At 40.0% G+C, this 14,117-nt stretch overlaps 1 protein-coding gene across 1 annotated transcript; it reads right to left on the bottom strand.

Annotated features, from left to right (window-relative positions):
- Positions 1–39: 39 nt before the first annotated feature.
- LOC306698405 (uncharacterized protein) lies at positions 40–12,323 on the bottom strand. The gene is made up of 20 exons (XM_079162698.1): positions 12,214–12,323; positions 8,268–8,408; positions 8,063–8,169; positions 7,865–7,979; positions 7,222–7,338; positions 7,082–7,143; positions 5,813–5,965; positions 5,543–5,734; positions 5,338–5,437; positions 5,111–5,252; positions 4,796–4,979; positions 4,388–4,487; positions 3,409–3,530; positions 3,282–3,313; positions 2,724–2,836; positions 1,816–1,961; positions 1,609–1,703; positions 1,455–1,533; positions 1,256–1,364; positions 40–639 (listed from the first exon to the last, which is right to left on the bottom strand). The coding sequence occupies exons 1-20, from the start codon at positions 12,281–12,283 to the stop codon at positions 566–568; spliced, it is 2,253 nt and encodes a 750-aa protein (XP_079018824.1). The 5' UTR covers positions 12,284–12,323; the 3' UTR covers positions 40–565.
- Positions 12,324–14,117: the final 1,794 nt, after the last annotated feature.

Here is a 14,117-nt window from a genome sequence, read left to right on the forward strand (position 1 = left end):
TTTCAAATTGTTGTATTGACAGACAGTTATTGTTCTTGCTTAACACAGCCAACCATTCCACATTTTCCGTACATAATGTGCCAGTGTTTTATCTAAAATAATGTCACTTATATCATTATCTCTAACAGACATGTACCATTTAACATGTTGTACAAGTATACAAAATATATTACAACAGTACCCTGAACAAAATATAATCAGTGCAGATACATAACATATTTACTGTAAAAATACTTTTTTTCCTTCTTTCGCCACAGTTTACAAAGATCATAGGAAGTTGTGAATCTGAGGACACATAGTTAAGTATGTTAGCTTACAAACTACATTTTACAGTTGTAACATAGTCATGCATCAAGTACCTACCTGAGATAAACATTTTGTAAATTGTATAATTTAGGAAATGGCATGATAAAATAAAATACAAAAAAAACATGTCAGGATTCGCACACAATCATTTAGTCATGAAAAAGTCTAATCTGCAGGGAGTGATGTTAAATGTACATGTTCAGAGTCCTACAGGCTTAAAAAATAATGTAACTTGGTCTGAAAAGATTTAGTCGCCCAGTCAGCAGCCTGGTGGAGATGGAGCAAAGTAATACAGAGCCAGCAGAATAAGGTAGACAATCACCAGAGCTGTACCTGGGAGGGGAAATAACACGTCATCGGGTTACACAAGTCTAAGATTACATTCTATCAAACCACCATACTGGATTTGATTGCAGATATTCTTAAACAAAACAAACTATACTATAAATATATGGTAACATTTTTTGTTTGACATTTTGAAATCACCAGGGACTGTTGTGACAACTCTTGCAGGAGAACGTTCTGAGTTATCTGGATATCTTTGGTGAATAAAACCCAGAACACTCTGAGAATCATTGACTGGTCAGCAAAGTTATTCATATAAATGACTAAACCAGCCTCTTGGAATCAATCGAAAACCTTTTGAACACGCAACGACCACGCCCACTTAAGAGTCCGGAAGTGAGTTTAATTTAGATTTTGGCAAGAGTGTATGGCGTGTCTTATACGCCGACTACGAGTCGATTGCCTGCATTCATCGCCGCTTGTTCAGTGTGTTTTACGAGCTCATTTGGTGTCTAGACATGGGGATAGCAACAGTGGTGGTTGAAGACACACCTTATAGAGAGTTGCACCTTTCTAGTTTGAAGATTGATTCATTTTGCTTAATTTAATTTCATGTTTTAGAATGAAGGATGTTCTATCTCTGTAAAAAAAACACTAAACTTACCCTGAAAATAATCGGACTTGCCGTCCATGAAGATGTAGTTGACAAGAATCACACTGAAGATACTGGCCCACAGGTGTATGTCACTGAATAACAGCACAAATCCCACATCCTGTCCAAAAAGAGTTGATTACAGAAACTATAAAACAGCAAACAGGTATTTCTATGAATGAATCAATGATGAAACTGTAGGGTGTCTTACATAGAAGGCATTAAATAAGACGAGAATTGGAATCTGTAGCATGCAGACCTGAACAGCAATACAGCTCCCCACCTCCAAGCTGAAAAAAGACAAATCATTATAAATGTAACTTTTTGAAATGTACAGAGTACCTACTGAATAAGACAGGATTTACCTAAGACTGATATTGTTTTGGAGGGCAAACTGAATCCCATTAACAATCTCTGGGATCTCAGGGACCATTGCGAGAACTGTCACCCCAATGAAATACTGGAGAGAGAGAGAGAGAGAGAGAGAGAGAGAGAGAGAGAGTCCAACGTTAGGACAGCCGGAGGAAACGACCACATAAAAACTGACTCGGCGCTTAGAGGCACGGCCTGACCTGAGAGATGTTGGGCTGGTTTAGTATTGGCTGGATGTGCTCGGTGGCAAGATCAGCACAAGCAGACGTGAGCACAGTGGCCATGATGAGGATGAGCAGAGACCTCCACCGTGACCAGTGGACTACTGCGCCATGGTGGCCCGTCACTGCACAGACAAACAAAGACGCTATATTATATTCACTGTCTAGTAGCGGAATAATGCATGGTACAATTTTGTGTTAGCCAATAAATGGATAGTTTGGATGTTTTGAAGTGGGGTTGTATGAGGTACTTCTCCATAGTCAGTGTCCATCAGTATGTCCCCAGTTTGGCGAAACAGACAGAACAGGAGCAACACAATGTCCTGCAGTAGACGGGTGCCGGAGCTAAATGTATTTTAGCCACCAAAAAGTGGCGATTATGCTCTTATCAAAGCCACCAGACTCAATTGGTTAATTTGTTTGTGTCATTGTGTGACTTTGGTGATTCTAAACTATCCCTTTAAAACACCAAAGTCACATAAATACACAAACAAATGAACCGATCGAGGCAGCGGTAACCAGCAACCGTCGTGCTGTGCGATAGAAAATTACAGTTTTTGTCAATGGAATCTGGAGGCTTTGAAGAAAGCATATATAACGGCTTTAATTTGCTGTCTGAAAGGGCTCTCTGACAGTAAGTTAAAGCGGTAAAAATATTCTTAATATAGTGAACACTTATATTGTTCAGGATTTTCTTTAGGTGGGCCTTTGTTAGGAGTCCAGAATACATTTAGCTTCTGTCCTCGTCCGCAGCAGTACATTACTTAGCTTCAGTGCTGGGAGTGTCTACTGTAGGTAATACACTGACTTTAAGTGCGTAGTACAACCACACTTCAAATAAACCAAACTAGTCCTTTAGCTGTGATTCATGAGAGGGAGACTCCTACCCTGTCCATCTCCAACATGAATGTCATAAATGTGGGAGTGCGTCTTCAGCGTAAATATCAGACCAATGATGTAGGCAGCTGGCAAGAGGATACATACTGTGTACACCAGTGGCCTGGCAACAACATGTAAACACAGTAAATTAAAGGGAAACAAAATAAATCGGGAAATTCAAAACACTATATGATGGCTTGGTAGGTTTTAGCTTATTTTCCTCCGGTCTTTTTACACCTTAAGTGCGCCAACAACTTTCCACAGCTTAGACTACTTTTAGATTGATTTATCTCCTTCCAGACAGTTACTGTTTCACTAGAATGAAAATAAACGTTTAAGAGAAATGTGTTGAAAAGACGTTGTTAGTGCATCAGCTCTAGAGTCAACTTTAGAGTCTGCTGCTGAAAATTAAACCAAAACAGATAATAAGCAAACACAGACATTGTGGAAACGTTAACTATTGACACTAAATGCACCAACGAGGAGACTTTAAAAAAAAATACTATTTTTATTTCAGTCAGTATATATATATATATATATATATAAATAATAAAAAAATGTCTTACTCGACATGGTTGTGGAACAATGTACCATTGTTCTGTTGGGGGGGAAAAAAATAATATTAAACATAACACAGTGTAAGCAATTCATATAATGTTTGTTATAATGTGCTTGTTACAAAGAGATACTGACCAGATCGTAGTGGCAGTTGTGGCAGACAAACTGACCAGTGCTGTTTCCTCCAGTGGAGTTGGTGCAGGCGTCACACACCAGATTTCCATAAGCTTTGGAGAACAACGTGGGGGCAAACACACCTGCCATCGACAATCAGGAGGATTAGTCAGTGTAAAAGGTTTTAGTAAAGCTTTTACATTGTTTTGGCAGTGTACAGCTGGTTCTGTTGCTGCCACCATCACCTGAGAACCAGCAAGTCATTTGATGTCATTTGGAGCTGAGTATTTGACATATGTATAAACTTGGTCAATATTAAAATAATCTACACATCTCTTCTTTGTTGAATGAATATCTTTGAACATCTATTCTCCATACAATTACTTCTCTGAGGGCCAAGTGTATAAATGTACAAACTCTTCAACATTTAACATTTAATTAATGTTTTACAGACACTAGTTGGACAGTTTTTTGTTTGATTGAGAATTGTGTAGCACAATTATGTTAAATCTGTAGAATTATTTTCAGCTAACAGGTGATGCAAGTGTTAAGTGTAAAATGCGAAGCTTGCGAGGAAAACAGTAGCTGCAAAAAACAACTGTAGCTGTAATATTTGTTGTCTGCAGGTGGAGCAAGTGTCAAAACTGAAGCAGCTACTACTTGTTTTGCCTTTGGGAATCAGAAACAAGTGTTTGTATCTGGAGGTCTATACTGCTGCTGCTGCTGCTGCTGGGTGTCCAACAGAGACCAATCAACTTCTCCCAGTGGTAAAAAAACTGCAGCTGACTAAATGTGAACAAATCAGTTTGTCAGTACCTCAGGAGCCAGTTTCATGACATATTTTGCATCTTAAAATACAGTTAGAAGACAGAAAATGGTTTCTTATTTTTTATAAAAAAGTTCTGTAACTTTATTTTATTGTTATCAACATCTGTGTGTGACAGTTCAGAAACTGTATGGCTGGATGAAGGCAGACACTCCATATCTATTAAATACTTGCCTCCTACAGAGATGAAAAGCAATGCGGAGCTCACTCCTGTACAGCGACTGTTGAATCTTTGCTCACTGTGTTTCAACCCTCCGATTATCATGCAGATGCCCTTAGAAAAAGAGAAAGCAAGAAGCCACATTCATACTGCACATGCAATATTTGTGTTGTGTATTTGAATGTGACTTTTGTTGTACTGATTGCTGAAATAATACAGTATTATAAGGACGTGAACTGTCTTGGGGGAGAAGAATGTATTTTTGTTTCTACAGTTGGGGAGGAAAGTCTTTAATAAGGGAAATGTGTGTTGGTATGCTGTCTCTCAATTTACAAATGAAAACAGCCTCTAATTTTAAACGTTTGTTTTTCCCCCTATGGTTAAAAGCTGTAACAATTAGATGTGAAAGCAGGATGGCTCACAGGGATGAAGAGGATGCAGCCGAGCAGCGTGCCAGTCAGTGCTGCTTTAACAACCTCCTGCAGACATGGGTTGGAGGCCCGGTGACCTCTGAGTAGGGCTGTGATGTAAAAGGTTAACTCTGTGATGGAGCCAAAGGTGGCGTTCACCACTGCACCCACTGCAAAGTTACTCTGGGCTGAGATACTGCAAGTGTCAAAAAGGATTGACAATTAACATCAGACGCTGCTTTGTACGAAAATCTGCAACTCGTTTAACATTTTTGATACACTAGATGCATCGGGCAACATCAAAATAATTGTATTAGAACAACTCACCTGGCAATGCCCATACCAATATAATAAGACAGAGGTATGATGGAGCAGATTGCTATGGCGAACTTGACATTAGAGCTGGCGTACTGGTTATCTCGGTCAATATATCCAATTACAATGGCAACTACTACTAGAGGGAGGAGGTCTGAGATGGGGGTAAAGGATGATAACAGGTCTTCATTTGACACAATGACACACACACACTTCATGTACATAACAGTAAAGGATACTGACAGCGAACACATTGATCCCATCAACAGTGTACTTGTAGTAATACCAGTTTGCAGCGTGGTAGCAGCACAGCAGTGCTCTGGTTTCATAGACTTGAGGCTAAGGGTCAAGTAGAAAATAAAGAAGCAGGTGCATTAAACCAACACTGAAGAATATCTCCAGGTTTACGTTCTGCAGGTGATTATTATTAAATCCCTCACTTGCCTTCCTCCGTGAGCAGCTGGAGACAGAGACATCCTCAGGAGCCAAGAGGAGGATGACGCTTAGTGTCCGTGCGTTCATCTTGCAAACAGGGATGGTGAAGACCAGGATCCAGGAGAGGAAGCAGGCCAGGGAGTGGATGACCGCCAGAGGAGGATATCCCAGCAGCAGCCACACGTAAGTCGAGAAACGATGCTGTGTAACAAGCAGAATGATTTCCATGTAACAAAAATGTATTTTATATATATGTTCTATACATAAATTGTAAATTACCCAGTACGGAGTACGCAGAGGTCGTCCTGGCAGCTCTGGAATTAGCACCTCTGTGGGTGAAGGCAACAGAACTGGTGAATTATCTTCCGTCCCGTCTACGTTACACTCACAGTCTGGTGCTTGTTCACAACATCTTCTCAATGTATTTCCAATCTGGAGAAACATAACCAGAGGACACATGAACAAATTGAACTATGGCACCTACACTTCTATTAGAAATCAATGACCTGCATTAGTGTAACGGGACTCTTGGCACAGTTTGTAGTCTGACGTTTACACAAATCGTTGTCCCATTCTAACAACTGGGCAAATCTACACAATCTACTAAATAGGCTACACAGTGGTGTTACACAAAAGACTGCTATAATGATTATTAACTATACTTAGAGCACTTTCCACACCTGACTTCAGGTAAACCTACCAATAACAGTTGGAGAGGTTTGTATTGACAGGGCTCCTTACATTAACCACTAAATGGTTTCTAATTGGGCAGGTTTGCAACATGTGAGTTATTGCTCAAGGTGTTGCTAAAATGTAGCTACTTGTAAAACTTCCAACTAAACCAAATCGGAGAAGTGCTGTGAATTGTGCACTAGCAAAATAAAAATCTGGTGACAAATAAGGCTTGAGACCTTTAAAAAGGTTTTTGTGACCTAAATTGTCAATAAATACTTTAATGTCAAACTGTCAATCACATTTACTCCCCTTGTCTCATCCATACAACTGATCTTGTGATGTTACCAAAAGGCTTATCAAATCAAACCCCTGATTAATATACAAACAATATGACATAATACTGCCCTGAAGCCTTTTAAGTGCGTATTGAAAAGATGGGAGAAGCTGTACTTGGTGGCTATTTGACCTCAAAGGAAGTTTTTTTTAAAAACATCAAGGCTAGTCACATATAAAGGTGGCAGCATGTACAACATAGGTTGTACACTTGGGGACTGTCCAGGTCAAACTGCTGTTGGCACCATGGCAAAGCGCTGGAGTGTCACCTCTTTAGTGGCACTAGCACTGCTAGGGTGCTTGGTTGGGACAGAGGTAGAAGCTCAGGACTCAATATGGCAGAAGTGGTTGAAACCTCAACGACGTATGTGCAACAACGAGTTGCAGCAAACTGTGTAGTGTTGCAGACTTGTGGTGTTGCTAAGCAAGACCTCTGCTTTCATGACCACTAGTCTGTGAGAGACTATGAGGAAATCTTCCTCATTTCAGTTAGTAGAAAAAGTAAAACATCCCCAAAAATCGACTGAAACCAAACCGTACCTCATGGATCGACTTGCCGAATGGCCACAGGAAGTAGCAGGACAGCTTCCAGCAGAGTTTGCCTAAAGAGTGAGAGAAAAACTGAATATATACATACATGGTATATAAGATCATTAATCTTTGTTGGTTGGCTCACCTACCATACGGTACACCAGAGATAGTGATGAACATAAGTAGACCGATCAAGAAATATGCCAGAGAGACCCACCAACCGAAGAGAAGCACGTACGCTACGTTTCCACATGTGATGAGATGACCTGACACCAAGAAGACAAAATTACAGACAGATTAGTGAAAGGCTGACGAGTTCTCCAGCAGCCACGGTAACAGTTTATTTTCATGTGATTTGTAAGTAAAGGATAATGCTGGTTTATTACAACTTTGATCGTATTTTTGTGGTTTTGTCATCATTTCTCTCGGTTACAATAACGTCAAATTGCTGAGATCTGTTGACACAGTGACATCTATAAAACAAGTCAACCGGGGCAGGAAACACGTGGTTAGATGATCATAACAGGTTTTAAACAATCAAACAGGTTAGCCAAACTGATCGGACCCATCACTCTTGCCTTAGTTGTGCACAGTTTTTTTGATAAATGAGGGATTATTTGTGATTTATGATAATTTGTTATTTGGTACCGCTCGCCTCCAAATAAAGACATGTGGCTGAACTTGTTGGCATGTTTACATGCTCGTCTCATCAATCCTTTCCCAAGTTGAGATAAATCTGAATTATCCTCCAACAACAAACTTAACGCACTACTTGAATACTATAACCAGTACCTGGACCTGCATGTGGTTTAATGACGTTGAGTTCAGAGTAGAGCTCTTTCACAACCTCTGACCTGACTTCAAACGGACGCTCTGTCACATGGCTCTTCCATTTTCTGAAACCAAACTGACACGGACACCAAACACGGAGTTAGAGGGAGAAGCCGTTCTGCCTGTTGTGCTGCACTCAAACCCCTTTAGACTTCTTACCCTGTAGTTGTTGACCAGTTTGTTGGCTTCCACCTCGTTCTCCGCTCTGATGGTTCTCTTGCTTTGGATCTCCTCCCAGCTATCATCACAGGCCCGATGGTTCGGACCTAAATTGACAAGCCACAAGATGACAAATAATCAATCAGTATTGCTGTTAAAACAAAAATCTAAATAAGTCAGTACTCACATGCATGTTCAGGCATACATTTTGTTGTGCACAGTGCAGGACATATTGACTGATGTGAAGATAGAGTGTCTGTTGAATTAGGTTGTGGATCTCCGCACAGTTGGTCATGAATCTGTTCATGATTGTGACCGACCTGGACGTCATGTTCCCACGGAAGATCTGCAACACCAAGCAAAAAAAGTAATTACACTAAAAAAACTAAAAGATGTTTTATGTAGTCACAAAGTAAGAGGTCAGAATTCTGGTCAACCTGATAATATAACCACTATAGGAAATACTGATTTAACGAAAAGTACGAAGAAGTGAAACTATCGTGTACTACTCAAAGCCATAATGTCACTGTGTCATTAGAGTCACATCTCATTATTTGGGGTCGTAGAAAGAGTATAGAATCATATTTTTGATTGTCTGGCAATTTAAAACAACATTAAATTAGAGTAAATGTATTTGAATTTATTGTTTTGGTATAGCAGTGAATGTACAATACATTTTTGGAAAATTGTGCCTCAACCTGTGACTTTTGAGCGTGTTGATCAAAAGTCACACTGTGTACATTCAACTGTTCTGTTTATAAGATGAATGTCACTACAGCAGTCCATTTTTTATTTAAAGATCACATTCAGACATGTTTTAACTTGCTTTGATCAATGATTTGTAAGTGACAAGGCTTTTCCATAATTACCTCCTACTGTAATATTACATCGGCTTCTTTTGTCTCATTGAAAAATCCACAATCTATGAAAACGTAGGTCTGTTTTCCACATCATGTCGGTGTTAAGTTGCATATTGTACCACAACTAGTTGTGATGTCACTTATTCCTGCTCATTAAAGACACATGCTTCATGTATATCAATACGTTTTTAATCGCTCCATCAACTGTTTTAATCCCGACTGGAACAAGGCGAGAATAATCACACACACACGTCTGAATGAGGCTCTAGTCTCTCTGAGTCTGAGGCGATGAAGAGGAGAACCTTTGCAGATCTTCACACACACACACACACACACACACACACACACACACACACACACACACACACACACACACACACACACACACACACACACACACACACACACACACACACACACACACACACACACACACACACACACACACACACACACAGCAACAACCCGAACCAGAGAGACGACACATACAGAAGACGGAAAGACCTAAATATAGATCTGGCAGCTGTTCTGTGTTCTGATCCGTGTTCTATTCTGTGTTCTGTGTTCTGATCCGTGTTCTATTCTGTGTTCTGTGTTCTGATCCGTGTTCTGTTCTGTGTTCTATTCTGTGTTCTGTTCCGTGTTCTGTTCCGTGTTATTTTCTGTGTTCCATATTCTGTTCCATGTTCCGTTCTGTGTTCAGAGTGTGTTCCGTGTTCTGTATCTGTTCTGTGTACTGTGTGTGTTTTGTGTTCTGTGTTCAGTGTGTTCCGTGTGCTGTATGTGTTCCATGTTCAGTGTTCCGTGTTCTTTATGTGTTCCGTGTTCTGTGTGTGTTCCGTGTTCTGTGTTCTGTTCTGTGTTAAGTGAAGTGCTTTTGTTTTCTTACATCTGCAGTAGCGTTACTACTGTGTTAATTTTTCTATCGTGTCGTCTTTATGATGTGGTTAATATTCTTCCCTCTGATGTGAATCATATTTGAATGCTGCCCTTCAGTGTGTGGCGGAATGAGTGTTTTAGCGCCGCAGTTATGCTGGAATGTGCAGAGGCCTGTTGAATCGTGTTATTTGGGTTTCATGCTATTTTACCTGCTTTGTTGTCATATAAATATATGTGACTGGTTCTTGTGAGTTTGTTCTTGTCATTGTGTTAATTACATTGATTTTGACTATACGCATTGCCCGATAATGACGAAGCATCCTGTCATGCTGGCGTCATAATGAGGTCATTAGGAGGTGGTTCAACTGTAGTAGGACAGCACTGAAGGCCCAGGTATAAAACATACAGCCCGTCACTGTCATTCGTACACATGTTACATGTATACTAAGAACACACTTTTAGTGGAGGGGGACTTAGGATAAGATCTAGTTTAAGACACTTAGGGCTCTCACAACCTAAACAAGAATCATACCCCTAGACCAACAAGTCACATTTATAAGAAAGAGAAGACTTGAGAAATAATGAATCAAACAAGTCTTTGTCTGAGAAATACGTCCGCATCTACTGACTTGATGCTGACTATCTGCGCTGCCCTTCTTTCTTTACAGCGTAGAGTCAGAAAAAACTAAAAAACTAAAACGCCCCCATCACACACAGACTGCCTCCAAAATCATTACCCTTCCACACCCCAACCTCTAAGGCTTCAGAAACGGAGTCATCACATTCACAACACTCACAATAGTACATGACCATGGTCATACATTTTTCACAGTCATTTAAAGACTTTAAAACTTTAAGAAAAGCACATTTTGGCAAGAGTATTGTCCTCTCTTCCATAGCAGCCTTAAATGCATTACCACATTGACTGCATGCATGCATATATATGTGTATATATATATATATATATACACACACATATGATGTCTTGTTGATGGTGATGTCTTGCCTCAGGGGCTGAAATATTATCTTTCAACTGAAAACTGCCTCAGACAGCCTGACAATAGCTGGATTTGTTCTGCGGGGGGAACCAAAGGCATGACACCAATAAAGTAAAGGGTAAAAAACGCCCTTCCATTGATTCATTCGTACAAGACACAAACTAGATGAATGAATAAGTGCCGACAAACCGCTGGCATCATGAGACAAGAAAGCACAATACTCATTACTTCTCCTTTTAAGCTGCTCAAAACAGTGCCTTCACACACTTTTGAGTCTTGTTTTATTTCCTCTTTCTGTTTTGATATTTGCTTCCTGAAGCCCAAACATAGGTAAAAAAAAAAGCAGCATTAGTGATCGAGTTAATGATTGTGCACTGACCTTTAGTACGTTTTTAAATCATTACTCATAGTTTCATAGTTCATCAGTGTAGAAAAGGAAGACGTTATGGTTCACAATTAATTAATAGGGATAAAAAAAAAAAAGTCGAGACATCTAATCACTTTCTCGTGAAGGAAGCATTGATCGTGAAAGATAAAAATGTGTTCTTTTGTTTAGTATAATCTAAATAAAGTGAGGCATAAATGAAATAAAATGTGTTAACTCAAGATATAATTCATTAACCTACCAAGGGTACTTTATATATAGACTCAGTTTTTGAGACATTTTGCTGACATGGAGTGATACACAATGTCTCTGAACTAGAGGTAAAACTATTATTTCAATAATCAATTAGTTCATCAAAAAACTATTTTGAGAATCATTTACCAATCACAATTGTCAAACCTTTCAAGCTTCTGCAGTGAGGTGGATTGTTTGCTTCTTTTTTTAAACATTATAATAAAAGGGATGTATTTAGTTTTTTTACTGTTGATCAAACAAGCAATCTGAAGATGTCATATTGTAATTTGGAAAACGGTGTTAGTTTATTTTCCCTATTTTCTGTTATTGTATATTCATTAAAAAAAAATACACTGATTAATGTAAATACTCATTAGCTGCAGCCCCAGTATGGACGACTACGGTTTGCCTCATAGCAGCAAAGGAAACAAAAATAGATATCACATAGCCCACAACACAATAGATGTCCCGTTACATTGTTATGAGCACTTTTTTATATTTTGGGGACACAAACAGAGACGGCACTGGCGCGCGCAAACACGCGCACACACGCAGTGTGTAATCAATACGAGGTGACTGTCCGATATGCAACAGCCCTCTCTGTACCGAGCTGACGTGTTTACTCTTTTGATTCACATGTTGATATCACGGTAGGCTGAATAAGGACAAAAGCCCATGTTGTCAGATTTAAAATGGAGAATGCATTCACTGCGCTGTTAACGACACGTTCTGCTCGTTACAAATAAAGTTTTTTTTTTTAGTACCACAAGCTAAATATGAGCTTCAGCCGCTCACCTCGTGCCTGTTCAGTCGGCCGCCTTCTCCGGCTGCTCGTGTCTGAGCTGTGTGCGGCTGACAGAGACATGTCCTTCGGTAAAACACCTCACCGTTCAGGCTTATAGCACTTCGTTCTCATCTCAGCCAACGTGACGCACTGATTCAGCATTAGACGGCTTGGCATTCTGGGAAATGTAGGCCACGCTGGTTGAGTTCGTTAAATAGAGAAAACCCACCATAAATCCTAATGTAAATCACACTGTGCTTGTATATAGGTTACAGAGGTGGAGAGGAAAGCAATGGTGCAAAGTAACATTTATTCATTTTTCTTTTTTTAAGTGCTGTGAATCTTATCAAATGTGCACCTTAGAGGAGTTTGCCTTCTGCCAGAAACAACCTTAGGTTTAGGCAACCAACCTACTTGGCTAGGTTTAGGAAAAGATTGTGTCTTGGGTAAGTGTGAAGAACAGTAAAGTAAAGTTATTGGTCTGTTTCGCTCAACAAGAATGATTCAACCACCACATATCAACCCCTCACGTTGCATTTGGTGGCAACAGGGTATTATTTTGGTGGTTTTGTTCATTTGGTGACTTTTATTCCCTGTGGATAATGTCATTTTTCTGCACCTGAACAGTCTATGAACTGAAAGCTCTTGGTTTTTGAGATATTAAGGATTCTTGCAGTTTTCCCCATTTCAATGTTTTCTGTGACTTTTGAACCAGACATTTTTCTCTGACGATGACAGTGAATCTTTGCATGAGCTGCAGTCTGCTCCCACACAACGGAGGTCAGTGGATGTTATAAGGGCTGGTGCTGCTCATTTGGCCACACATACTCTCTCAATTGCCCTGAAAATAGGCCCACCGATGGGACTGAATGTTTCACCAGTTGGTCTTGACACTTTGAAGCGGCAGAGCAGGTTATGACTTTACCTGATACAGATTTCAGAATCAGAATCGGAACCGTTTATTGCCAAGTACGTTACACATACAAGGAATTTGACTTGGTGAATGGTGCATAACAATAAACAATGAACACAGTGCAATTTGTCTACAGGGATGGCCTCTGTTCTCCCTATTTTCTTGTTGATGCTGCAATTTTGTAATGCTGCAGTCTGCCTCCCTTTACCCAAGGAAGTTATGATTTAGTAAAGGAGAAACTCAGAGAAGTTTTCGACCAAAATAGTCCTTGCTACCCTTCCAAACTCATGTGAATGCTCGTACAATGCTCATTTACACGGTGAAAGTTTGGATGTGTACAGTCCAGACGTCACTTGTCTTGCACTTGCAGTCGAAAATTCATGAATACTGGGAACCTTGAGGAAGCTCAGCTGTGTGCATCAGTGCTGTGAGAGAGCGTGCACGGTGCTGCAACTGACCACTGCAGGATTACCATACACTCTACCGTCAGAGCAGATGGTATCGGCATTTAGACTCCAGGCCTGACAGATTCACCTGTGATGCTTGATTCAGTGCACACATTCCCTCTCCTTCACCAGACAAAACTCGAGAGACTATCAATGGCCTGAAAAGTATTATGGTCGTGATTTTGGTTGTGCTCCCATCCCCCCCGCCATGTTCAATGACGCTAACAGACACAGACGTAGTCTGGCTCCACAGTGCAGTGTAGAAGAAAGGAGAGCAGAGGTCTGACTTCCTTTATGTTCTTGAGAAAGGCTTTATGGCGGCAACAAAAACATACTCCCATCTTAGCAACTGTCTTGATTATTTAATGTATCCTTACTTTACAGAATTAATACTAGTCACTTACATAGTCTATTTAATTCTTCCATATTTGACCATCGGCTGTCTCAGCTCCAGAACGGTACTAAACAGTTTGATATAAATCGCTGAATTAAACCTGACCAATTAAAGATTGAATGAATTACCAATTACACAGCAGAGATAGACATTGTTATCATG

Source organism: Pholis gunnellus (assembly GCF_910591455.1).
Source record: "Pholis gunnellus genome assembly, chromosome: 7".
Taxonomy (NCBI): Eukaryota; Metazoa; Chordata; class Actinopteri; order Perciformes; family Pholidae; genus Pholis; species Pholis gunnellus.